At 35.0% G+C, this 25,139-nt stretch overlaps 1 protein-coding gene across 1 annotated transcript in view; it reads right to left on the bottom strand.

The window, feature by feature from the left end:
- The window catches only part of Smp_005500 (n-acetylgalactosaminyltransferase, putative), a gene marked incomplete at both ends in the record, with an annotated part of 45,815 nt that overhangs the window by 5,815 nt on the left and 14,861 nt on the right, over positions 1 to 25,139 (bottom strand). Inside the window, 5 exons of the mRNA XM_018790595.1 lie at positions 2,617 to 2,745; positions 4,174 to 4,362; positions 10,411 to 10,528; positions 20,506 to 20,719; positions 22,120 to 22,284. Coding sequence (XP_018646112.1) covers positions 2,617 to 2,745; positions 4,174 to 4,362; positions 10,411 to 10,528; positions 20,506 to 20,719; positions 22,120 to 22,284 — 815 coding nt within the window. The remainder of the gene's footprint in view (positions 1 to 2,616; positions 2,746 to 4,173; positions 4,363 to 10,410; positions 10,529 to 20,505; positions 20,720 to 22,119; positions 22,285 to 25,139) is intronic.

A 25,139-nucleotide genomic window follows, 5' to 3' on the forward strand; every position in this document is an offset into this window, starting at 1 on the left:
ATATATATATATATATATATATATATATATTTGTTAAACAAGATGAAAACTACCAAGGAATATATCTTTATTAATTTAGATTTATTCAATATTCATTCAAATGAGGCTGGAAATAACTTTCTCGTCGACTGAATTCTCGGGAATTGATCCCCTCCCAAGAAGTCCATCTATTGACTTGGAATACGCAGATGACATAGTCCTGTTTGGTGAAGACGCTAATAAAGTTCAGTCTTTTGGTAGCACTGCTCAACAATGTCAGGATATTTGATATGCGTTTCTCCTCTTCTAAATGCGAATTGTTGCTTGAGCACTGGCCTGCGTCAACACCTGAACTAAGGATAGGGAGTGAAGTAGTTGAACCATTGAAACAGAACATCTACTTTTCAAATAATATCTGACATGAATAGTTTAATGTCCCTTCCACTTGTAACCACGAGTAACCATCGATAGAGTCTTCCAGTACTCGGTGTAATTCTGTTTTCGTCTCAATTGTTGACACCAAAGTATCATCTTCACTTTTCACTTGTGAACCAAACAGGTCTATACAAGGCATCAGTTTATCGAAAATCAGTAGTGGGCTGGTATTTAATATTGAAGTCGTAACCGAAGGCTATAGTTCCCAATCGTTGCAGTCTGTTTGCTGTATAGACCGGAAGCTCTTTATTAGACCCAAATGTGACCAGCAACAGTTAATAGCTTAACTGACGTCCAAATATCATCTTGTGAAACGTCTTTATAACTTTCTCCTCTATCTAACTGTAGTTACGATCTGCTGTAGTTAACGATCTAGCTGTACTTGATATGGCTTTCTCAGATCCATCGGGTTAGATATGTGAAATCACTCTTCCAATTTCAAAATTTAATGCATCCGCCGCGACCACAGTAGGAAAGGATGGATCATCATATAAAAAGTATTATCTATGAAAATAGTTTCTCAGTTTTATTCATATTCTGCTTTTCAACGTTCATACTATGCTTAATATTTGTCTAAAACAAAAGGAACAAATTTTCATGTCGAAATAACATTTCAATATAGCATAATGACATTTCCAAAGAAGTGTGTTTCTCAATTCTTATAAGGTCACCAATAAGACAATCCAAACAAACATGACAGAATATATCATTGGAGATGTCCGATATTATGGTTAAGGGAAATTATTCATGGATGATGGACTGAAATACATAAACAAAGGTAACAGAAGACATTTTGAACAATATGAACTGGAGTATTGATTCGAAAAAGCTTCAGAATTCGTAGACCATAAAAAAGTGCTAAATTTCTTATCCGGATAAATGTAAAACAGAAAAGAAAATGTAGTTCAAATATGATAGGATAGGACACACATTGAGGAAATCACCCAACTGCGTCACATGACAAGCCCTCACATGGAATCCTGAAGACCAAAGGAGAAGAGGAAGACCAAAGAACACATTACGCTGAAAATGGAGACAGACATGAGAAAAATGAACAAAAACTGGATAGAACTAGAAAGGAAGGCCCAGGACAGAGTGGGCTGGAAATTGCTGGTCGGCGGCTTATGCTCCATTGGGAGTGACAGGCGTAAGTAAGTAAGTAAGTTAGTTCAAATATGATAAAACAAGTCTATAAATATTTCTTGAAAAAATAAACCATTTATCAGATGGATTTCATTGAAACCTCTGTCTAATAAGTGATGAAATCAAAGTTATTTGAATAAATATTAAGAAAATGTTTTACATTAGACAAGATTATATTGGTACAACAGAGGTAAATTAAACTGTAATCAAAATAATTATATAGAATGATGTACTAATCATTGTTTGTAGCCAAATAAAATATCGGTGCATGTAACCATGATTACGTATTTTGACTAGCATCATATCATCTTTGAAAACATGAATTTTCATTAACTTCCGTGTATTCGTACTGTAAAACATGGAATCTTCTTAATTAAGTTCACCTGGTATTATTTGTTCGTATCTTTCTATTGTTAATAAGGTCTGCGATTGATCAGTTTCTTGTTGGCCTATGTGCATCCAGTGCGCACTGCCTTGATGTTGCTTTAAGTCACAAGCTTTATAAGCAATGGTGGATGGTGGCTAGCAGTGGAATTGAGGACGCGCGTTTCGTCTTATATGGAACTCGTCAGCTGGATGTACCTGCATCGCAGAGTTGATGTTCACTCCGGGACTCCAACCCAGTACCGTTCGCTTCAATCAATATCTGTTATCTATTCTGGTCAAAATACCCATTTTATCCATACATACAAGCAACGTCTAAAACTGTAAAGCCGAATGAGCGAGCGTTAGTTACATCTACATTACAGGTACGCCTACATAAGCATAGCCAACTAGAGCTAATCCTTCGTTCAGGTTTTGCTTTTATGTTCAACCACCTAACATTCCATCATGGCAAACGCAACGTCGAGTTATTTTGACTAGTGACCGAACTACAACATGGTTGATATAGTTCAGTTAGCACTCAGAAGGATACGGCATAAATGAGATCGGTCACTACTCAGTAGTTGATCATTTATAATAATATAAAACAAACTACAAACATAACTTTGGGAATAATTTATGATTAAACATTAATTTTGATGGAAAACAAAAACTGTACAACACAATGTAACTTACATCACCAGAAGCTAAAGCTTTCGAAGGAATAAATAATTCAGGATAAATATTAGTTAAATACCAATCAAATGAGCGACATTTCAGTTTTTCTCGTAAGGCTTTGCGTTCTGAAACATCCCCAAAATCAATCTAAATCAGAGTGCATACAGAATGGAAAAAAACATTCATTACGCAATTATTCGCTAAAAGTTAATTGTACCTCATAGAACAAAAAACACAGTTTGTTTACGTATATTCCTGAAAATTACTGCATTTTAATTTAAAAAGAGCATGAAAACACTTATGAATCCAACGTGTACTCTGAAATGAATGCTGCAATTCTAATTCTCGACCAGATCAAAAATACTAATAAATAACCTTATACAATACACACACTATTACAAACATTCTAAAAATTGAGTTTTATTGGTTTTGGAATGAAAACAAATTCACCTCTCTGCCTAGAATGCTTGTGAATTCAGGCAATATCGAGGCAACCGCACAGGTTGTACATATGCCAATAAGTGACTGATTAATTGCAGTCCTAAACGCCATTATTTATTCTCTGAAGAGGTGGCTTACACTGAGTCACGAAACGTCAGAAAATCTAATTTTTCCACTCATTGGGATATTACAAATATATTATTTATTTATCAATATGAAGATTCAAACAACCAATACAAAATTAGAGTTTAAAGCAAACGCTACTCTATTTGAGTCACGGAGTGAACATCAACTCTGAGATGCAGGTTCATCCAGCTGACGTATTCTAAAATAGGACGAAACGCGCGTCCTAGATTCCACTGTTAGCCACTATCCATCTCTTTTTATGAAAGTATTTTACTTTAAAGATTTATGTGTACACCGAAAAAGACATAATCGATAGAACCTATTGAATAGTTTCAGAAAATAAGCATCAGTATTTAGAAAAGATGGATTTTGATTGTAAAAAGGATCTAGTGAGCGCTTTTCAATGGTTCAGTCAATAATCCACACAAGATATACAAATGTCAACAAAAATAGTCAAATGTCAGCCGGTAATATCTACAATGAAATGGCCCGAACCCTTACACGATAATAAGAAAAAGATTATGTTTAATTTTAGGTGGCTTGGTGAACCTACTTATCATAACCCTTTTAAATTCCTCAAATCAACATAAGTGTCAATGTTAAGACGGAATCGTCATTCATTACTATGTATGAATGAAGACAACTATATAGAGAATTATGAATCCAAAACACATTATAACTGATATCAACATGAGAAGAAAGATATTTTTAGAGTAAATGTCAATTTTGTTCGTAAAAGGAAACATGTTAGAACAAAGGTTTTGTTCCTCTAACTGAATATTTATTCAACACGTTGTTTTATGGGACTCCTCAGCAGTGTGCATCGACGATCCCGCCTTGCGAGATTCGAACCCAGGACCTATCAGTCTTGCGCCAGAGCACTTAACCGATAGACCACTGAGCTTAGAAGGTTAGTCTGAACTTATTGTGCAAGTAATATAACCCTGAGTATAATAAGTTATATACATTTAATAAAAAGCCAATACAATATAAGTGTAGTAGACTTACAGTTTTAAATCCAATACGTGCATAATAAAATCGTTTATAATCATCAAGCCAAACATCAGCCAAACGTAGTAGATTTCTTTTCAGAGGATCTTTTACATTAACATTCCATTTGTATGGTGAACGACCACGAAAAATATGTCCAACAAGACTGCAGACTACAGTTTCTAAAATACCACCACACATCCAAACCTAAATAGTACACATCACAAATGATGTATAGATTTAGAGGAGGAAAGAAGTGAGAACATGATTTAGTAGTTATTGCATACTTCATAATTTCAATACTCAAAATGTAAAATTTTAAAACAACACGATTAAAGTATATTACAAAACAACGAACATTCTTCAAAATAGTTTAGTTTGCTCCAAAAAAGAAATCCTTTTTATTCCAACACAGAACTATATCTACAAATTAGGATATGTCGATTGCGATGCCTTCTATATTGGAGAGTCATCTCGCAAAATCTTGACTTGAGCCAAAGAATATATCAGGTACACAAAGAAGTCACCTAATAATCCCGTGGAACTGGATAGACTTCAAATTGAATCGACAATAGCAGTTTAAACTAATTTCAGCAACCATCAAATCGATATCAAAAACATCAAATGATACAAAACGGCTTTTCCAACGACAAAGAAAGGAGAGTAGCTTTCCATATAATGCCTAATCCTACTGCTCTCAATAAAAAAGAATGCTTCACTATCTAGCCGACTTGGACTATCTATCCAAGCTACCATGTCTGGTATCATTCATATTTCACACTATTATCGTACATACAAATCAAACTCATTTCTTTCTCACCACAAATACCACATTCTTTTATCCCTGATCATACACACACACAAATTTCCATACATGTAGCATATAAATCACCCTGACCGAAATGACATGACAATGATATGTTCAGACCTGTTTTTGATTGATCGCATCTAATATTCTTGCTTTGTTCCTTTGTGCCATACAAACTTAGGTTATTCTTAATTTGGCTGTTCATTCACTGAAGAAGTGGCTTATACTGAGTCAGAAACGCTGGAAAATCTAATTATTCTATTCATTTGGATATTAAAAATATATTATTATGGCCAAGGGGATAACGCGATGGCGTTTGAAGCGAAAGGTACTGGGTTCGAGTCCCAGAGTGAACATCAACTCTAGGATGCAGGTACATCCAGCTGACAAGTCCCAAATAGGAAAAAACGCGCGTTCTGGATTCCACTGCTAGCCACTATCCATCTTTGATTATATTCAAAATTTCTTCTACAAGAATTGAGAACTTATCAGAAAACTTTAAAACTCCATTTGTTTCATGAATCTTGAACTATGTTAGTCAATAATATACGATTACCAATGGTGTAAAATGTTTACAAAACATTTTTGATCTGGAAAAATTATCAATGATCATAAAACTAATATCTCAGTTCTTCAAAGGAACTATTCTTGGAAGTAAATTATTTTCATACTTTCATTTTCTGATTCCGTTCCGTTGAAAGACGGTCAAAACTTACAAACTCAAATTATGAATGATATAACCGTTTTATATGATAAACTTACTGAAAATATTCGAGAAAACACTTATTGAATATTAACATTTAAATAAATTGTAATTATTATATATACTTGAAATCATGAATCAATTGAAGCTAGACCACCATGAAAAACCTGGAAGCACTGGACGGCCGTTTCGTCCTATCACGGAACTCCTCAGCAGTGCGCATCCATGATCCCGCCTCGCGAGATTCGAACCCAGGACCTACCAGTCTCGCGCGCAAGCACTTAACCTCCAGATCACTGAGCTGGCATCCAACGGTGTTACTGTCTAACTTCAACCAATCTACGAAGTTGAACAACCATTTCACCAATGTCTTCAGTGAGTTGATATCTTCCAACAGACCTGGTTGAACTCCACTGGTTACTGCTTCTCACTAGAACTCCAGGAAATACCTCATGGAGCCAGTCACTAGTGAGCATATGATAAGTGGGTTGTAATTACTTCAATACTGAACTCTTAAATTATTTGATAATTATCTCTACAATCACTGAACCAACTTTAGTTAAATTAGCAATCTGGTAAAATGATTACTCCTAATTGATACAGTAATTATTTATCGCTTTAGACTATTGAATGGAGCTTATAAACGACTAAATAGAAATGCGAATATTAAATGTTTTAGTAAAAAGACATAAATGTAGTTTGTAAAGCGAATATATTGTAACTCAGTACCTAACTATATACAGTTTTGTGTGCTCGAATTTTAAATGCAGATTATGTATGAGTGTTAATAGAAATTACCAAGTATATGAGCAGAGATAACGGAAATTTATTTTGGATATATAACACAACAGTCGGTGGTCAAGTAACGTGATTGCCAGAGTAGGTTTTTTAACAGCATAGAATATTCTTATTTGTGGGATTTTGAATGGTTATCACTTTCCATGTGCATTATTTCAAAATTTATGTTACAGGGTTAGCATACAAGGATATGCTTAAGTACAGAGTCTATAGTTTTAGCTAATCATGTTCTTGAAAAAACTACGTAGGAAAAGATATTTTGAATCTACGGATACAAAAGCGCTTAGTAGAATATACTATAAACCATAACAAGAAAAGTCAGTTATTGGTGTTTCATAAGGTTAACCGATTGGTTCAATAAGCGTTTATTTAACAGCTATCCTGTACACATTCGATCAGTACGAAGCATGACAACGATTTGAAACTGTGAAAAGGATCACAATTATCAAGAACAACGTTTAATCGCGGTCGTGGGTGAATTTCACGTTATCAGATCACCTAAGTGTATCGTAAATGGTAATTAGTTATTTTCACTTATTTAGTCACACAATTGTAGATATTTTGAAATAATTTTTATAACAAAAATAGTAGGAGGTATGGATTTTGCCATGTTGTAATTTTCTTTCGTGATGACTGAGTGCGCTGCACAATGGCTAAGTGGCATTTTCATCGAACACAACCTCACATATTTCAAGTAAGTCAGAGAATCACATTGATCATAGTTGCATCACCAAAACATTCACAAGGTCAATGAAAGATATGAAAACAAAGAGAGGAGCTGACATAGCTTCAGATCAGCACATGGTTGTGGCCAAGATGAAACTGAAGCTAAAGAAGCATTGAAAAACTGAAGAAACAGCATTACGAACGTTCAGTACAGCCTCCCTTCGACAAACTGAAAAACTCAACGAATTCGAGATAACTCTCAACAACAGTTTCTGTGTCTCCCAAGATCTACCCACAGAAGAAAATTTACTATAAAGAAAAATTGGAAAGGAATAAAAGAAGCACTAACTTCAACGTGTTAAAAGGTTTTGGGCCGCAAGATGCACCATCATAAAGAATGTGTGTTGAAATTATTTAGTACATTAATGAACGTCTAATAACGAGTAACTAACTCATATATCACTATTTATAGGACAGGTAAGCAATCACCAGTTAAAGAACAAATTGTACTCAAAACAAAAGTCAATCAAAATCAAAGTCACAATCTACAATAAGTACTTCAAAACAGTCAATTATACGGTACGGAGGTCAAATTTGGAGAACTAACGCAACCATAATCAAAACTGTACAAGTATTTATCAACAATTGTCTACACAAGATACTCAATATCCGTTGACTGGTTATCATCCGTAATAACTTACTATGGGAGAGAACAAACCATCTTCCAACTGAAGGAAGAGGAAATTAGTAAAGGACGTTAAAAATGGATAGGACATATACTACGTAAATCATCAAACTACATCACGAAGCAAACGCTAACTCATAATCCTGAGGAAAAACGGAAAACAGTAAGACCAAAGAACAAACTGAGTTGAGAATTGGAACTAGACATGAAAAGGATGAATATCAACTGGAAAGAAATGTCCAGGACAGAGTTCGATGGGGAATGCTGGTTCGCAGCCTATGCTCCTCCAAAAGGAGTAACGGGCGTAAGTAAGTAATTAGCATTCTAAATATACAATGCTAGTCACCATAAAAGTAGACAATCAAGCATTTAGGTTAAATCACCCAAGGTAGAATAAATGAGATATCAAACACAGTTTCATTTTATCTGATTTGAGATGGGTATTTTGTATGAAAGTTTGTAAATCGCTCTCACAGTTGTACTCACAGTTGTAACCCTTAAACAGTAGTAGTATTCTATAATATGCTATAAGCAACATTACATCACTCGAATGTTAACCAGTTCGATTGAGCATTTTAGAAACTATTTTCATGGCTATCATTTCATTATTGTTTTTAAATCACTATACAGTCACTCTACTTGAAACATAATTCAACTGCTCATATACAACGAACGATTCTGAATATTATTGTAGTAAAATAAAGTTGAAAATGAAACAAAGTGGTCGAAAATAGGCTATTATATTTTACAAACTATATGTTGTTGTTTGCTTCGCTCAATTATCTAGATTAAGCTGTCCAAGTATAAATAATGGAGAACGGAAATACCAATCAAGACGAAATAATCCAGTTAACCGCCTACATAAATATGCAAGCAAATATCAAAATTAAATTGTGACTGTCATTACACGTGAATAGAAAATATGTAGTTCAGGCAAATACATGAATTGTATGGGTAACATTCAAATAATTACGTGTATATTTTGATTTACCTCAGGAAATTCGAATAAACTATTGATACATATGGATTGTATTTTGGAACAAGCTAACATTTGGTTGAATGTTTCAGTCAGATGACAGACGAATGGTTATCAGACCTTACTCGATGCAATCACCTCTCGAGTTCGAACTATGCTTCACTGACTTCAGTTTGGGGGGTTGCAGTAGTGTTATTAGTTGTCAAACGTAAGAAACTGTGATTTATTGTTAGGTATACGAACAACATTATTTGATAGCTCCCTTGATGGGAAATGTCATCCTGTATTTTAGTTATATTTTCAGGACAAAGCCATTTGTAGTTAAATACTTATAAATAACGATATGAGAAAGGGGGAAATTAATACAACCATAATTACTATAATTCCTATACCGATTTCAGATATATTATATATTCGAGATTGCTGTATAGACTAGCGATGAAATACTAGTGAACTATAACGACGTAGATGCTTACTCCTTACTACATTAGAAAAAGTAGGGATGATCTTATATAAAAATTTTCATCTTAAATTGTAATTGGAGTGCTGTCTACAAAACTTATCGTCTTTCATTCCATCACATAAACGTGTAAAAATCATTATCGGACGAACTCTGGTTTACATATCACCTTTCTCATCGATAGATCACTTATCAAAACGTGTAGAAATTTAAGACAGTATTCGAATTTTTCTAGGATATCTCGAGGTAGAAATCTGAGGGCAGTTGTCACTTGTTGGTTGATCAGACGGTGTAATAATATTTCTGCTTGAGGTACAGAGAATGAAAACTGGGTTAGTAATAATTTCAACTACTTGAGTGTGAACCGTAGAGGCTGAAGGACAACTGCGTAAAGCTAGTCCTACATTTTTTTCTGTGAATTTTCGGTGGATCAAATTAGTATTTCTTAGGCATTACCACCAGTGACAGTGTGATGATATTTGTAGAGTTTTCCGAGAGAAAAACACTATTGTCACTCACAATTACATTTAGGTGTACGACATAACCCTAACATCTTAAGATTGCTCATTCTAGTCCTAAAGCTTTCGACCGACATACTTAGTATATTAAAAACTTGAGAAACGAGCGATTCTGGCAGGTATAAATCTATTGGATTACTGCCACAGACAAGCTTGACAGTTATGTCCCTGCTTCTCATCAACAACATGAATCTCCCAAAGTACACAAAGCTTGAAAAGTCATCCACCTGAACTACAAATATCCACCATTTCAATATCAAAGCAGCAGTTACAGTAAGGATGAAGCAACAATAAGATGTAGCATTTACATGAACATAAGTGAAATGAGATTCCGCAAAATGTTGAGTAATGTTAAGGCATCGTTGACTAGTCAGAATAAAGCATCAAAATCGTTATCATTACCAATACTATATTTATCGTGAGAACGATAGAAAAACAACCATATTAAAAATTTCTTAAATTTCTCTGGAATCTTGCTGTCCATTTAAAATAGATGAGGCATATTCAAGGGAGTACGACAGAAATAAAACTACGTCTCAACTGACTGGGCAAACACACAAAAGACAAACTGAAAGAACAAGAATAGGAAATTTTCATTTTGAGTTAAAAAAGTGAAAGTATATATATACATTTTTGCTTACTTTGAATGACAGTTCCAAATTTTCACCTCCCCATATTTCCATACCAGAATCATACTTTCCAAGATGACTAAAATACTCACGACTTATAGCGAATAAACCACCAGCCATGGTAGGTGATCTGAAGAATAAAAACATGCCAAATAGTGAAAATTAATGAATACAAGACCAGTGTTCACTAGTTTCTTATGACTTAAGTAATGTCAGTAAATTCTTATGCACTTATCTAAGTGTTTTAAAGAGATTTGTTCAGTCTAAACCAATGGAAATATTGGAAAAAAATTTTATCACAAGTCAACAAGATCAACCCATGACTTGTGTAGCCACTTTAATTTAAATTTGGTCGAGAAATCACCATGGTTACTTGATAAGGATTACGCTGTGTGACAAAATGACTATTATACGCTGACTTATAGAACTAGGAGTATCAAACTCACTATGAGAAATAAATGTCTTTGGTTTATGAATGATTGTAGATGTGCCTAATGGTTCACGAAATGGTTACAGTTTGTAATGTAAATTATCATTGAAACATTCAAGAACCAATATGATTACGTATTTTATCTGTAGAATATCAGTTGCAGTATTTCACTATCTTTAATACACACGTACACATGTAGATATTCATATAAACACAATGATCTTCAACAGTTAATAGAATTAGTACTATAATATGGGAAGATTTAGTAATTTATAGAAATAATCGTTATTCATTTAGGTTAATTATACACATGTTTTAGATTGTATAACAGATAATTAATAACTGAAATGGCAATTCAATGTGATTATATTCACTTTCATGCAACTGAAAAAAGATTACTAATCATGATAAATAGATATTAGTACAGGGATTTGTGTAGATTGTAGTAATGTAACCGTTGAATGGACGAGTCGATCTAAACTCCACAAATCCCCATTCTAATAATAATCATCTGCTCACTAGTGACTAACTTCAAGATGGATTTCCTGGAATTCTAGTGAGAAGTCGTGACCAGTAGAGTCCAATCGGTGTTTCGTGTGAGACAGCTATCTACCACAAACAATATATGAAGGGTTGCGCAAGATCAGAGATGGATTGAAGTTGGACATTAACACCACTGGATGCTAGACGGCTCGGTCCTTTAAAGGTTAAGCATTCATGCGCGAGACAGAAGGTCCTGGGTTCGGGTCTCATGTGCAGGATCTCGTATTCACAATACCGAGGAGTCCCAAACTAGAACGGGACGGTATTCCACTGTTTCTAGCTTTCCGATGGTTATCTAGATCAGATCGACACGTCAAGTCAACTGTTAAAAAATACTACATTTTAAAAGAGAAATACAACAAATAGTATTTATTATAGTAGGTATGTGTGTGAGAGAATGTATACAATTAATGTTGACTACCAATAAATGTTACTATTGTTATCATATAAAACTCTAATACTGAGTAAGAAGAATAAAACCCTAAACAAATTAGTAATGAATGAAATCATATCAAAAGATTTTTTGAGAATGAGTAGAATAAATATATCATTTCAATTAATCAACATGAAAGGAAATCTTCCTCCACATACATACACACACACACGCGAACGAATTTGAAACCGTTTATAAGCGAAATTCATGAGAACAATTGTCATTTGCATGTTTAATTGCTACAACTATTACAACAAGAAAGGTAATAATATAACGAAAGTATGATATGTAATAGAATTATTTTCATAGACTTCTCAAATATTTTACAACATAGGAATGAGCACAAACATTACGACAGTAAATAAGAAAATACTTTAAAATATACATTTATTATTTTCATAGTTGAAATCATGAGTCAATTGAAGCTAGACCACCATCGAAAACCTGGAAGCACTAAACGGCCGTTTCGTCCTAGTATGGGACTCCTCAGCAGTGCGCACCCACGATCTCGCACTCGCAAGATCCGAACCCAGGACCTACCAGAGCACTTAGCCGATAGACCACTGAGCCGGCATCCGATGATGCTAATGTCTAACCTCAACCAATCCATGAAGTTGAGCAACCGTTCACCAATTGTCTTCAGTGAGTTCTTATCGTGGATCGTGGATGAGCACTGTTGAGGAGTCCCATACTAGGACGAAACGGCCGTCCAGTGCTTCCAGGTTTTCCTTGGTGGTTTAGCTTCAATCGACTCACGCTTTCACTTATGAAAATACTGAAATCTCCACAAAACCCCTTCTAATAATACATTTATTAGTTGTAACTCGACAATGTAATCATTAGTATTAACTATAATCAAATCAATTGTGTATGCATTTTATGTTTACATAAGAAGTATTCAATTTCAGTAAAAACGTATAGTGATCATAATAATAACACTCAGATTATTTCGAAAGGCCTATTAAGCATTAAAGTAAACTACAAATGATCTCATATAAATATAGATCTATGTATTCAGAAGAATGTTATGTCAAAATGTGTATTGATGAGAGTATACTAGTTTATACTCTATAATAATAATAATAATAATAATAATAAAGTGTAAATGACAAACAACTATCATATTACAAATACCAAATAAACTCATTTGTAATACTAAAACAACACAAATTCAAGCTTGTGTTTTGATGTTTAATGAAACTATGGATTGACATTATAAAATACTAAATAGAATTTCTTAAAAAAAATTAGAAATACTACTATAGATTATGTTACTTATTTATCAAATACAGGTTTCGATAATCAAGTTTAAATTATACAGTCTATATAATGTAAAGCTTCTTCGATAACAAAAATTTTAGGTAAGTGTTTTGAGGATCAAATATGTATGTATATGTGGATTGGTTGAGGTTAGACATTGACACCGCTGGATACGGGCTCAGTGGTCTATCGGTTAAGTGCTCTGATGCGAGAGTGGTAGGTCCTGGGTTCGAATCTCGCGAGGCGGAATCGTGGATGCGCACTGTTGAGGAGTCTCGCAATAGGACGAAGTGGCCGTCCAGTGCTTCCAGGTTTTCCATGGTGGTCTAGCTTCAATTGAACCATGATCTCAACTATATAAAATTACTAAAATCTCCACAAAACCCCCTTGTGATAATGTAATCTAATAGTTGAAGTAGTCCTTTTGTATTATTAGATCACTTTTCTACAGGAGTATAAACATTTAAAATCCATGATATTGTTAAAAGACCTTTAAATATAAATCAAATTATGAACATATAGATAAATCATTATTGAATAACGTGTATTATTATTATTATTTGGTGTCTTACAATTTAGAACCTCTATAGAAATACTCGTTATAATCAATAGAGCACGGATATAAACAATTTTTATAGTTGAAATCATGAGTCAATTGAAGCTAGACCACCATGGAAAACCTGGAAGCGGTGGACGGCCATTTCGTCCTATTGTGAGACTCTTCAGCAGTGCGCACCCACGACCTAGCCTCGCGATATTCGAAACCGGCACCTACCAGTCTCGAGCCAGAGCCCTTAACCGAGAGTGAGTTGATATCTCACAACAGACGTGTTTTGAACTCCACTGGTTACTGCTTCTCACTAGAACTCCTGCATTTACCTCTCAAAGTCAGTCACTAGTGAGCATATGATTATTATTATAATTATCAGAAGAGGTTTTGTGGAGATTTAGTATTTTCATAGTTGAAAGTGTGAGTCAATTGATAAACAATTCATTAAATAATGATTAACAGTGAAATTCAAAATAGACCTTTCTAAATAAATCTAATAACTAATAATCAATTCAGTGAGTATGCATTATGGTTACGTTTATTGTAGTCATGATAACACGATAGTGAAACATAAAGTGTGAATATCAAAAATTTCAATTCATTCTTGTACACAATGGTTTATTTGACAAAATATGACATGAATGCACTTTGTGTTTACCTGATCTAAGTTTTCAATAAAAGAACATTGACTGTTGAAGCATTAAAATAATTTAAGAAATCAGCTTCAGAAATATTTTTGTATTGCCTAAACCATAATTTAATTATAACACTCTTATTGGGATAGAAATGAAAGTCAAAAAGAGATTAAGTCAAGGATAACATGACCTCAAACACCATTTTCGAAGTGACTTGAGCAGGAAATTCTCATGTCATCATTTCAATCGATTTAAATGGGTTGCTTGATTTTTTGGTTGCTGTCGTGATATATACTTAAGCTGACATGGTTTATGTACGCGTCAGTATCTTTTACAAGTTATTTGGCATATTGTCTGATTACCTCAGTATACTGACTTACCTTCATCAAAAAAATAAGTCAGTCTTTTCGGATTCAGCTTTGGGAACTAAGTTGGGAGTACATCAACATTGTAATCACAAAAAATGACAAACAATCAAGTCAATAAGTAAACATCATAGTTATCATTTCTAAGTAGTTATTATAATATGATGAATGAACAAGAAAACACCAACACTCTTGAAATAGCGACTATATCTGATATAAAAAAGTTTAGATGTAGTGAACAGGATAAATAAGACAATGTAAATGGATAACAAACAAGAATTAATAACATTCCTTATAAAGTATCAAAATGAAATTACTGTTACTATGCGTCTTACGAGTCTAATATTCATAACATAAACTTTCTATAAACGGATACAGACCAGCAACATGTGTGAGAAGGAACCGAATCAAGAACAAATGTACACTTATCAATAAATATATATCTTTAAATCATAAGAAATCCAACCAAGCGGTGTACCAATAGTGTGTTCTCCATTAAAAATGGAGCCAAATAATGACCGATAGAACGAACATATTCTTTACATAAATGGCTGATTGGTCACACGTGTCAATAACAAATAGAAAAACTATATAAATATAAACACACACTGTTATATCATGCAACGTAAACGAAGAACAGTCAGACAGTTATTCAGCAACAATGTAGAATAACGCACATATATGTATCGGTCCAAGATGCCATACCTCATTAACACAACGAGATGAACACTGGATTCATAGAAGTAGTCTCTTCAATAGTATTAATGTACAAAAGAAGGATTGCGTATGAGGATATAGTACAGGAAGAAAGAATTAGTTTGTAGAGAGAAACATATAAAGCGATTTTAATCTCCATGTTTAAGGGAACACGAAGAATGTATACAAATAAGCCATTATGATCAATTCTGAACTATGTCACACAGTCTCCAACCATTGGTTACGACAGTCACGTGGACTCCAACCAAGTAGTCTGCATCTCGAACATGGCTCAGACTAGAAGTTAGTGACTTTATGGACTGATGTCACATTTCGGGCTAGCCACCTCTAACTCTCTTCCAACCGTCTCCAACACTAGTTAGCATTGAGCGTTGTCGAATCGGTGGTTGAGCTTGCGTAATACGTGGCCCAATCATCTCAGTCGATGAGGATTGACAACCTTGTCAACTGATTTACCATCATTCCCTAATACCCTGCATCTAACCTCATTGTTACTTACCCAGTGATCCCAGCAGATGCGAGCGATATTTCTAAGACTTCTGTGATCGAATACTAGTAATTTACATGTATCTTCTACTCCTAATGGCCACGTTTCACAGCCGTAAAGTAAAACAGAACGAACCTCCGCACAGTAAACTCACCCATCAATTGATAGACGGATATCTCGTCTTCGCCACAGGTGACGTAAGTTGGCAAAGCGAAACGCGCTTTTTGAATCCGTGCTCAGATTTCGTCAGACACCAACCCTTTAGGGCTGATCAGACTTCCAAGATAAGTGAAGCTGTTGACAAACTCAACTACTTGACTCTCTATCCTTATTTCATGTGTTGATGCAGGTCAATTCTGAAGCAAAAATTTACCGTTGAAGGGAGAGGAATGCATCTCAAACACGCTGGCATTGTAACTCAGTGCTATAAAAAGACTCTGCATTTTGTCAGTGTGTTCACCAAACAGGACTATGTCATCTGCATTTTCTAAGTCAATAAATGGATTTCCTGAAAGAAGATCAATTCCTGAAAATTCAGTCGACGAGGAAGTTATTTCCAGCCGTAGGTCTATGATGAAAATGAACAAAAATGGAGATAGTGGACAGCCTTGCCGGACGCAATTTGAGGTTTTAAAATAAGATGACAGTTCGCCATAACCTCTGACTCGACTGCTAATGTTCGAGTAAAGATCCTTCACAAGGTTTATATACTTCTGAGGTCCATCTTTGAATGACAGACACTGCCACAGAACCTCTCAGTTTACAGAGTCGAATGCTTCTCTTAATTCAAGAAAAACTATCATTGTCTGACGCTGATAAGCATGCCTGTGTTCTAAAACCTGATGAATAGTGAATATATGGCCGATACAGCCACGACCAGGTCTGAAGCCTACCTGATTTTCTCGTGTTTGCAAATCACGAGTCTTAGTTAGGTGCCCGATAATTATTGGGACTAGTATTTTAGATGATATATTAGTCAAACTAATCCCTGTATGGTTATCACAGGATGATTTTGACCCCTTCGTATTTATTAGGACAATAAGTGATTGAGACCATTCAGATAGGATTACGTCTAACTCCCAGATTTTAGCTTAAATATTAGGCAACCTAATCGCTAAAATTAGACTACCATATTTAAAGACCTCTGGGGCCAATTCATTTGCACCAGCTTCTCTTACTCATTTCAAATTAGCTATAGTTAAATTTCAACTAGATTCGGGGGACCAACTTCAATGTTCTATTCAGGCTGTTGGAGAATAGTGGGTAGCTGTAGAGCAGCTGACTGCCACCTGAACTGCCTACAGCCGCTGCCTTTTCCATCTCTTTTGCTTTCATTGCCCACCACTGCTCGATCTGATTTGCTTTCTTTCTTCTTCGTGTTCAGAGCTTGATGGGATGAGTTTACAAGAATCTATCAGTGCAACAGACTTAATAGAAACCCACTGGTTTTTCGTAACCCTTTGATTTATATTACTAATAGATGTTACACAACTGCTTAAATGTGAACTCAGCTGTTTCTGGAACTTACGTTCGGCTTTCTCATCACTCAGTTCAATTCTAACGAGTCTTCTTAGTGTAGTTTTTCTGCGTCTAATGAGGCGCAAACAAATGCGCGCTCGTATTAAAGCGTGATCAGAGTCTAAACATGTATTCCGGTACCAACGACAATCTCCTATCGAGCCGCTCATACGATGACTGATGGCAATATGGTCTGTTTGAGTCCATCATTGGTTTGGTGCAGATGGTAGCTATGTTAGACGATGTCCCTCCTTATGCTTAAAATTAGTTTGCTAAAAATAAACGATCGTCTAAACACAGTTGCAACAGACGATCACCATTATCGGTTCGTTGATCCGGAATACTAAAACACCCACCTAAATGTCTTTCTGTTTGGTTCAAGCTACTTACCTGGGCATTAAAATCACCTGCTACGACTAGTATGTCTGAGCATTTAGCGTTTTGAAGAAGCTCAGAGAGCTTTCTGTAAAAGTCATCTTTCACATCATCATGGCTGCATTCAGTGGGAGCGTAGGCAGAAGCGACGAAAAGGCAACGACGTGTGTCCCTATCCTTCCGAGTTTTTACGGAGCCATTTAGCCGGACAGCACACAGGCGACTGTTAACGGGGGTCCATTCTAGTAGTGCTTGCTCTGTCCTCGTACTAAGTGCTATGCCTAAACCTGCACGTCCACGAGAACTAGTCATGGGGTCGCCAGATACACGGAGGGTGTATTTCATTGGCTCTCCATTTCGGCGAGGTGAGGTCAAGTGAATGACCACACTGGGATCCTGTATGCGTGTTTCGGAGACACAGCATACATCGATGGTACGAGATTCTAGGGTTTTAGCTAAGGAGGCCTGTTGACCGATTTGGCATAGGGTACGTACGTTGAAGGCTTCAATGTGTAGTTTGGAGCGAGGTTTTAGTAGACCTGGGACAGCGTTTCGCGCACAGTGACCTGGAGGTCTGTGTGTGGTATGATTATTGTTATCATGTTCCGGCTGCCCACACCGTGTAAGGGTTCTTCTAGAGGTACCTGAAACGAAAATTAGATTAGAAGTGGTCCTAATGACCTGGGGGCGTGACCGGACCGCAGTGCCCAAGGGATAACTGCTTGAGGTCGGTCACACACGACCTTTTTGTGAGTAATTTTTGTGTTAGCTCCGTACTTGTTGGGACCTTACCGTCGGAGACGGATATTCGTGGGATAAGGCGAGGCGTGTATTTTTACGGTCGACCTTTTCTAACCCTACCCCTCCTTGCGGGAAGGCAGCATCACTGTTATGCTGGTTGTCTGAAGAAAACACCTTACTGTCGTCACACCTCTGTACATTCAAAAGTAAGGCTTTGCCCTCGGACCTTGACTTTGTTGTTTTTAGTCATACCGCTCTTCAACCGACCTGTCTGGCATGGGAGGACGTTGAGGAACGATTGTTTCAGCCAGTATAGCTCGATTAGTTCATCATGATAGGCAAGCCCGAACACCACGTCAAGGTAGCAGCGAATGCCGGGAAAATATAATATATCAAAGAGATTAATGTAGAAAAGCAACATTCAGTCAATAAAGGCAATTAAATAATCTGAATGATTAGTTAATCAATAGAAATATTGAATATTCACTGGCTCATGCTTTTACAGTGACCATTATAAGGACAGTAAAAACAATGTAATATGTAGCTAATTCATTAAATTTATAAATAACGATCTGTTCACGGAGCATTAGTTTACGTATTCATCTCGAAGCCATACTTTCTGTCTTGTTTCTTTAGGTCTATTGAGGAATTGTTCAATTACCGTCCTCTAATTAGCTTGAAATTGTCAAATCTTAAAGTCAACTAATTACAGAAAAGACAATACCATGAAGTAAGAAAATTATTCGATGGAAAATCCACATTAAGAAAAACCAGATGTTTATAATGTGTTTTTTAACATTACTATATAAAACTGTTCAGAATTCATTCTGGAAATTTAATTTACTTAAAGGTTTTAAAACTTTGAATTCAATGAATTGTAGTTTTGTCAAGATGTAACCATTGCAGTTTGATAGATAAAAAGCATGTATCAGAGAAATAATAGAAATGTCACTGATTGTAACTGATGACAAGCGTATAATAGATATCCAAACACGAAAAAAGGGGGTTCCCTACTAGTTCAAAACACTCAGGAATTTATTTGTGTAGAGGGTTATTTCAGACAGAATCATTTTTAATGATATAAGGGATATATCAAGATTATAAAAGTCTCGTAGTTTTTAAATCACATCCTAACATTAGCCAGATCGCCACTGAAAACCTGGAAGTACTGAATGCCTGCCACGTCCGAGAATAAGATTCCTAAGGCGTGCGAATCTGTGCGTCGAAACAAACACCATTGGCCTCATTTTTATAAGTGAAAATTATATTTGAAATAATCTCGGCGATTGAAATTTAAATGATTCCAACGTTTCGTCTAGCAAACTTGTCTGGACTTCTTCATATATACTGTTAAACGATCAAATCAACTCTATACTGTATAACTATCATTAACCGGTTGTATCAAAAAAAAAACCTAAAATACAGAAAATAGACCAGTCTAACTGCTTTTTTGATGAATACATTCGAATACCAACAGATTTTCACTGGATTTCAAAAAAAAAGAGAATCTTTACGAAGAAAACTTAAGTAAAAGCATGAAAAGATTGATGACAATAGTTTTTGAACAAATTAGATTTATATGAAATTTTTTTACGTTAAAGTGCTAGTTCCATGAAGATATTTGAACAGGGAATGAACAGGATGATGCTATCGAAAGATTATAATATTACATTACGTAATATGAATAATAACAATAGAGCTTTTAATAATTGAATTCACGAGTCGATCTAAGCTAGAACACCATTGAAAACCTGGAAATACTGGACGGTGGTTTCGTCCTAGCATGGGACCTCTTAGTAGTGAGCATTCACGATCCTGAACGCGGGACTCGAACCCAAGACCTTCTCACGATTTATTGATAATTCTTCCCTACGCCACTTCATTTAATTTTGCACCTCTATTACCTTTAATTATTGTAAAAAAAACATTTTATTCGTCTTATAAAATTCATATTATAATCCGTTACTAACTTATTAACTTTACTGTTATTATTCATATTACGTAATCCAGATTAAATTTGGTTAAATCACAAGATGAAATCTGCATTATTTACCTAACAGGTGAATATGGTGCACCAGATCGATTCCTGTCTCGTTCAGTTTGTTCATGCCATCGGAATGTTAAACTCCAATCAAATCCACCAACTTGAACATTATCCGCCTTAAGAAAATTCATTTTCAACGTTTTATCATTTATAGTCGATATTACAGGAACAACAACAATTGACGAATTGTAAGCAATACGATCTAAAAGGGGTTCAAGCCAACCTAGAAAACAAACAAAAACAAGTATGAACCATTAAATATTCAATGAAGTTGAAAGATGTACGATTGTAGATGAAAAACAAATAATCGACAATAAAATGCACAGTTTTATGCAAAATGTCACCTGTACATTGTAACCAGTGGGGTTAAGATCAATGAACTACGGTTTTGAAGGATACTATTAATACCAATGTTTCACTTGTCATTACTACATGATTTCACGTTGTTAGTGAACAGTTTTATTCCAACAGTGTATTCTTGTCACGTTCAACTTACAACTCATAAGATGATGTCAGTGTGAACAGCATTGTATTGTGTTTAGTTGTACTACATAAACTGAAAGGTGAACATTGTCTTAATGTTGAAGCATAAATAACCACAGATTCCATATTCACCTGAAGTAAAATCTATACGGTGCAATTTGCAGCAATGTTTGAGATATCTAGTAGACACCATCAGTAAGAACTCTCTATCTCTTCTTCTGAATTCCGAAAGTCAATAGGTTGCATAAATTAATGCGTAATGTGTCCTTTGGTCTTCCGCTTCTCCTTTGGCCTTCAGGATTCCATATGAGGGCTCGTCTCGTGACGCAATTGGGTGATTTCATCAATGTATGTCCTATACACTTCCAGCACTTCTTCCTGGTTTCTTCCTCCACTGGATGGAATCTGGTTTGTTGTCTCCCACAGTAGAGTGTTGCTGATAGTGTCTGGCCAACGGATCCGAAGTATTTTTCGTAGACAACTGTTAATAAACACCTGTATCTTCCGGATGATGGCTTTCGTAGTTGCCCAAGTTTCCACCACATACAGTAGGACTGTCTTGACATTTGTATTGAAAATTCTGAGTTCGGTGTTGATTGACAATTGTTTTGAGTTCCAGATGTTCTTCAGTTGTACATATGCTGCTCTTGCTTTGCCGATCCGCGCCTGCATCAGATCGACCGTGGTCATCGATGATGATGGCCAGATATGTAAAGGTTTCCACATCCTCCAAAGCTTCTCCGTCAAGTGTAATTCGATTGGTGCATGTTGTATTGTATCGGAGAGTCTTGCTTTTCCCTTTGTTTATATTGAGGAGTCGATCAAATCATATAAAATGTGATCTAAACTGTTTGAAAATAATCTTACTCCAGTGTCATCAAGAAATTTGTTCACTACATATATATAAACTAGTTTAGTGATCAAAAAGGTGGTTGTGATAAAAACCACAAAAGCGATTACTTCTTTTGTATAGTTGTTAAACCTGCTGTGATCGAGTCGAGCAAGTTCGACCTCCTAATCTTTATTCGTTATAAAATAGGTTTTCACTCAAAAAAATTCATATTTACATTCCGTAAAGAATACATTATTATCATGAAACGCTTGTACAATGAGGTAATGTTAATGCATTACCAAGCTCACCTGTGGTACATTCAATGTGCGAATCTAGAAATACGAGCACTTTCCCAGTACTAAGTTCTGCCCCAATCATTCTTGCTCTAATTAATCCTTCACGTTGTTTGGTACGGACAATTTTGACAATATTTAACATTCCCATATATTCTTCTAGTGCTTCTTTGAGATGAGCTGAGTTCACAGAAAAGAAGTCAAGAATAAAAACCGTTGTTATGTTAAATTAGTAATCTATCAAAGTAATTTTGGCAAAGAAAATGCTAAATTATTAACTGATAATAGAGCAGTTCAAAATGAACGAATAAATCAGTTGTCAATAAAACTGCTCCTATTATCAACATTTATATTCCAGAAGGGGGGTTTTGTGGAGATTTTAGTAATTTTATATAGTTGAGTCAATTGAAGCTAGACCACCACGGCCGTCCAATGCTTCCAGGTTTTCCATGGTGGTCTAGCTTCAATTGACTCATGATTTCAACTATATATTTCAAATAATATATTTATTATGCAACAACAACTATTATAACAAGAAACTGAATAAGTTTTTATAGTGTAATTTTTAATTAACTGAACTTGATTATTTGTAAGGACAGTATTAATAGTTCAACAGTTCAGTGTATAAGTGTTAAAATCATGTACAACAATAGTAGGTCATGATAAGTTCTACATGCAAAAAAAATCAATAATTCAGTTCGAAAAAGATTGAACCATGAATAAAAAAAGCTCTTCAACAGAAATAGTTTTCAGAATAGATGGGTTAAAGTTAGTAGAGAAATCCAGAACCCACGTTTCGTTCTGTGTGAGATTCGTTAATTGGATGTAAATGTATCGCAGTACTGATGTTTATACTAAGACTCGAACGCAGTACTTTCTGCTGCAAGTGTCCCCACTTGTCCAGGTGAGTACAGATTCGGACGAGATGTCTGCCCTAGATTCAACTATTAACTAAGATTTATCTACAAAAAACCTTGTGGCAAAATATCAAGGTAATTCACTCAGCAAGCAAAAATGCCAAAGGAGACTTATCAAAATGTAGTGCGAAATAGTAACGAAATAACATCAGGTCCATGTGATTGGTCAAGAAATAGCTTTCATTTTCAGGGGATCAGACATAGAACACTGATAAGCCTTATTTACCATGAGACATTACATATACAGCTGAGTACATATGCATGTGATTCGATTTAGTCAGATAAACTCCCTTCCTTACTCTCCGTATTTTATCTCAAGTATCTTGGTTAGTGTGTAAAAGAACGAGTATTAGTACCAATACTTGGACACCATGTGTCGAAACGGATAACTTATTAGTAGGTGATCAAATGTAAATATCTCAGTTATACTGGAGGTCAATAACAGCTCGAATAATTTAGTGACAACGTCTCTAACTGTGAAGATGAGCGGTGGAGGTTTAAACCCCTCAGGAAGCATTAGTTTCCTCTAGACTTCATGTATGCCTTGCTGACGAATATCAACGCAACATTAAACGTGTTACAAGAAATCTCTACTGACTATCTTCAACCACAGCGAATCACTACATCAACCTATCAGCATTACACTATTCAGGTTATAATATAAATAGTCGTGGTTCTTTAGTGGATTTCATCGGATATTCTATGATTCGCTAATTAAGCCTCCTTTTATTTTCGTGTATATTGTCCAGTATATATATTATTTATGCAAAGATTACAGACTATCTCAATAAATTCTGATTACCAAACAATGAACAGTCAATTTGCAAATTAACAACCAATTGTTTCAATCTTCACTGTTTCTTCTCTTATTCCATTGCTCATGCATTTTCCAGACGTTTGCGTTTCATTTCAGTTCTTTCCTCATCGGTCTTCTGCCAAAATACATTCTATGTCTGACCCACACCATATACTACTTATATGGATATAAGTAGACCACACCACACTCCTTTTATTTTCGTGTATATTGTCCAGTATATATATTGGTGACCTGGTCAAACTCTTAATTCACATATTGTGCAATAGTTTAAACATCACAGTTAAGTTCGTTATTTAAGATTTGTTTTAAATAAACAATCATGGATGTTAACTGATATATACTCTCAAGCTTTTCATAAAATGTTTACAATGAGGTGAATTACTTCAAAATTTAATTCAAACCTTTCTAAGCCTGCTATCGATGAGTAGCAGCTATATAATACTGAATATTTACAAGTTAACTGGATACAAGGAACGCAATATTGTTGCAATGGTGTATATTTCAGTCAGACAATTTTTTTGTTCATATCATCATCAAACACATAATACTGAACATAGTGAATACTACTATTGAATATAAAAAACAACAACAACAACAACTACCACCATTGAAACGTTGAACAACCAATCAATAAATTTTAATGATTATAGAGCAATATCCGAACTAATTTATGACTGATAATAATAATAATGATCGTTATTGTATACCTGATTTTTATCGACATATTCGATTAGATATTAGTAGAAAGATTAATATAACAAAAAGAGGGTATTCACTATATTATTAAAATGGTTAACCGTGACGGAGATACATACTTAGTAACAGATCAATGTTAGCATATGAATAACTAAACAATACTTTTACCATTAAAACTATAAATGCATGTTTTATCATTTGTGTACACTTATGAAATGTTTACATTTTTTTATCAAACAAGTTATAAACATGTACTGAATGCTGGAAATGACCTAAAAAGCGAATACAAAAGATAGTTAATATTGTACAAACAACGGTACAGAGTATTGCTAATTATTTTTTGTTCTGGAATTTATTTGATATAAACAAACTGACTAATTGGGTCATCAAAAGAAAAAACAATGAACACATTAAAACATAGAGGAAATAATATAAAACTAACTATACTAATTATGAGAATGTTTCAGTAAGTCAGTCAGTCACAACGTAGAACTTCGTATGTACGCACATTAGTTTGAGTTACCATATCACATTAGCACAAAGATTCAGTTGTCGATTCAAATCCAATAGTGGTAGGAGTAATAAGAGTATAAACAGTAATCCGA

Source organism: Schistosoma mansoni (genome assembly GCF_000237925.1).
Source record: "Schistosoma mansoni, WGS project CABG00000000 data, supercontig 0049, strain Puerto Rico, whole genome shotgun sequence".
NCBI lineage: Eukaryota > Metazoa > Platyhelminthes > Trematoda > Strigeidida > Schistosomatidae > Schistosoma > Schistosoma mansoni.